Consider the following 3957-nt stretch of genomic DNA (forward strand, 5'->3'; position numbering starts at 1 on the left):
TGGACCAGGAAGAGCTTTGATCGTCTAATGCTTGACGTTCAAATGCCCCTGAATATGGGGCAGTCTACCCATCGGAAGGTGACACCGGTGCCGACGCTCCGGCCGGTTACGTGACCATGTGGGCAGACTTTTTTGGTGACTGCAATCTCCGGTTACCTTTGACCGTTTTTGTTGTCGAGGTTTTGGAGTGGTACAAGGTCCACATTTCTCAAATGAGTCCGTTTGGTATGATCCGGATTCGAAATTTCGAATTTACATTTCGTGCTCTTGGTATAGAGCCTACCGTTGGAGATTTCCGACGGTTTTATCAACTGACGGTGTCCTTGGGGTTCTTTTCTTTCCGTCAGCGAGAGGGTAGTCCCAAGCTGATGACTCCTCCCAAGGGGTTGACGATGTGGAAGAAGAAGTTCTTTTACATCAAGGCTACTGCCATTGTTGCAAAGATGACGTTTCGGAACGTGACCGAGACGATCATAGCAGAGACCATTGGGGTCCCTAGTGTGAAGACGGTGGAGTGGTTTCCGCAGTTGCAGACCATTGAGTCTGTGAAGTTGACCAACACCCAGTTGTGGGTGTTGCGCATGATGTTGACAAGGAGGAACAAGAAGTCGAAGCCCGTGGTGCGGGAGAAAAGTGGTGGTACGTACTTTTCATTTGTTTAACTTTCTTATCCTTGTATGCGTTACTGACTTGTGTGTTTGTTATCAGAGGACGCTCCCGTATGGAGGATGTTTGCCCCGGATTTCCAGGGTCAGGTGGAAAAAGTTGTTTGTGCGGATGGCGAGGAGGAGTTTAATGTTATCATTCGAGATAACTTCCGGGTGCCTACTGAAGCCGCATTAGCAGTTGAGTTGCCGCGGGGCAAAGGTATGTTTAGGAATCCTTTATTTTTGTGATAACAATAATGGTGATAACAATAATGGTTGCACTGACTCACCTCTTGCATGGTTTTCATGCAGGTGATCTTGGGGCCTTAGGGGATCCTGATGCGAAGGGTGTGCCTAAGAGGCAGACGGTGAAAGGCGTGCGCTTTCGCCAAAAGAAAATATCGGAGGTCCCTGTTGTGCCTCATTTGGTACCGCAGGCGGCAGGTATCTCTCACTCTTCTTTTCGTAGATACTTGGATTATGTGATAGTATCTGATACCCTTGAGGGTTTGGGTACAGCTGCGGGCTCGCAGTCTGGTGCGGGGAAAAGGCAAGTAGAAGAGACGGCTGCTGGTGCCGGTGGACCGAAACGTCGGAGGCTGCAGTCTAAGAGGACTGTTCCGACATCGAAGAAACCTGCGGTTACTGTTGGTAAGTGTTGCATAGCTTATCTGAAATGTTATGTATAACTTGTTTTGACAGCTATTTGACTTTGTTTTTGCAGAGCCTCAAGATGAAGATTTTTCTATCTTTGATGCTCCGGAGTCACCCCCTCGTGCCACGGGTGCGGGTGTGACTGAGGTACCCTCGACACCTCCTGCCAAGGTGGTGTCTGAGTCTACCGTGCGGAAGGAGGGTACCGCAGAGAATGTTGCGACCCAGATATTCGATACCGTTGACTCGTCCAACAATCTGATCTCTCCCAATGAGGGAGATAATTTTAGTGTGCGGTTTGCTGATACTGGGAAGCAACAGTCTGATGCCGAACCGCAAAAAACTGGTGCTGAAGCGCGGCAGCATGATGCTGAGCCGCGGAGGTCTCCTGCTGGTGAGAAAGGTACCGGTTCGTCTGCCGGTGGTGCGGGTTATGATGGGCCTCCAATTCAGCCTAGGGAGTCTGAATTGGAGTATTACTACCGCACCTATACCCAGGGTCGAAGTACTGTGTATCACCGACCCCCCTGGACTGTTATGCAGGGGGATGATATTTCCAATGACCCTTCTGCATGCAAGGAGATTTTGGGTGGTCTGGGCACCCCTTTTGAAGTGGAACGTGCCCGTGCTGCACCCCGTGAGCTGCGCATAAACCAGCTCTCAACAATGTTAATAGGATCTTCCATTGTGGCTAATGCCATTTTGGAAGATTACAAGGTGTTGGGCCGCCGCGAGGAAGAAGCTGCTCGCCTGCGGGCTGATGCGGAAAAGTTGGTCGAGGCTGCTCGTGCGGGTGCGGAGCAGCTTGAGAAAGAGAGGGCTGCTTTTGAGAAGCAGAAACAGACCGCGGAGTGGGCTGCCACTGCTCAGCTGAAACAGGTTCGTACTCTTGCCAAACTCCTTTCTGATGAACGCAAGAGTTGGAACGAAAAGTTGTCCAATGAGCGTAAGAAGTGGAATGAATCTTGGGCTAAGCAGAATGACACTCTGTTTCGTGCTCGGCAGGAGTTAACGAATGCCAAGGCAGCGAACGTTGCCTTGGGCAAGGAAAAAGCTGCAGCTGAGGCCATTGCGGTTAAAGCGCAGCAGGCGAAGGCCGAGGCCCTAAAGGCGCTTGAAGAGGCCAAGGAAGCCGGGGCGCGTGCTGCAAAGGCCCTTGAAGAGGCCGCAGAGAAGGAGAGCCGTTCTTCTATGGCTCTTGAAGAGGCGAATGCGGAGCGCATTCGTTTGGATAAAGTTGTTGCCAGCCTTCAGGTATGTTTCGTTACCTCTGTTGTATATTTCCTTCATTGTTTTGAAAATGTTTATCGAGTAAACTGTTTTCTGTTTTTTGACAGGCTGAGGTTCAGGCCCGGGAGGTCGCGGTTACAGACCTTACTGCCCGCGTGTCTGTTGCGGAGGAGCGGGCTGATGCCGCTGTTGAGGCCAAGGATGCCTTGGTGTCCTCTTTTGACCAGCTGAAGGCTGACCGTGAGTGGTTGCGGAGTCACGGTATCGCGCGTGTAAGTATCCGTTGCCTTTATATTTGCTTGGATTATCATCCGAGACTATGTTCTTTTTATTGCAGATTGTTGAGGCTATCATGGATGCCCCTGAGACCGCAGCTGGCTTGGACTTGGTCAAGCAGCGTGCTCGTGACGCTGGTTTTAAAGCTGGTTACAACCGCTGTATTTCCCATATGAACGTCATGTCTATAGGCGGTGATATCGAAGAGCGATCCGGCTTTCGGGATGTGGATACCGAGTCGCTTCTTAAAGCGGCCGAAGTCTCCTTTTATGATACGTCCCTTGCCTGTGTAGAGGAACTGGACAATTGTTTGGAGGCTGCGGACTATGTTGATCGCCTGCGGATGCTTTATCCGGATGCGGAAGAGGAAGATCCCGCTGGTGGTGCCGGAGGAGATGCGGGAACCAGCGGTACAAAATAGGGTTTAGGTTGGCTAGTGTGCCTCCTTTTTGTTTTCCTCTTGTATAGAATAGGAACTTTATGTAAATTCATTGAGCATCACGTGGGTGCTTGAATTTTTTTGAATATAAAGTTTTTTGTTCAGTTTGTACAAGTGTTTTTAATTCTTGCATGTCTGAACGTATGTATGCGTAACTTTACCCATTTGTGATTGGGGTCAAGTATACTCCATACTTTTGTCGTATGAGTACGCGTCAATTCTGTTATTTACCACGTTAGGGTTTTAGAATTGTGTAAGCTTTGTAAAAGCTTATATATCCGGAACTCTACCCATTTGTGAATGGGGTCAAGTGTACTCCATACCTTTGTCGTATGAGTACGCGTCAGTTCCATTGTTTGCCTTTTTGGGCTCAGGAATTGTGTTAAGTGTTAACAAAAAACTTGTTTATCCGGCCGGATAAATATGCAAGTCTTTTTGCCTTCTGCTAGCCTATTACAATATTTGTGTGTGGTTACCACTTTGTATGGGTATCGCGAATGAAGATTTTGCCAATCTGTTTTTGGGATACCGCAAAGTGGAACACGCATTTATAATAGTAATAACAAACAATAATGTATAAAATTGCTTATTTATTTATTTGCAAATGGCCTGCGGCCCGATAGGTTACATAGAGAAATGTAAGAACATGGCTTACATATAACAACGTCGAAGCTGTTGTGCATTCCATGTTCGTGCGATAGGTTCGCCTTC

The 3957-nt window shown here is 48.5% G+C and overlaps 1 protein-coding gene across 1 annotated transcript; it reads left to right on the forward strand.

The window, feature by feature from the left end:
- Nucleotides 1-392: 392 nt before the first annotated feature.
- On the forward strand, nt 393-1852 carry LOC118490244. Its single transcript, XM_035987693.1, has 6 exons — nt 393-639; nt 709-867; nt 960-1091; nt 1167-1298; nt 1372-1647; nt 1845-1852. Exons 1-6 carry the CDS (start codon nt 393-395, stop codon nt 1850-1852), a joined length of 954 nt encoding a protein of 317 aa, XP_035843586.1.
- Nucleotides 1853-3957: the final 2105 nt, after the last annotated feature.

Source organism: Helianthus annuus, chromosome 1 (genome assembly GCF_002127325.2).
Source record: "Helianthus annuus cultivar XRQ/B chromosome 1, HanXRQr2.0-SUNRISE, whole genome shotgun sequence".
Taxonomy (NCBI): Eukaryota; Viridiplantae; Streptophyta; class Magnoliopsida; order Asterales; family Asteraceae; genus Helianthus; species Helianthus annuus.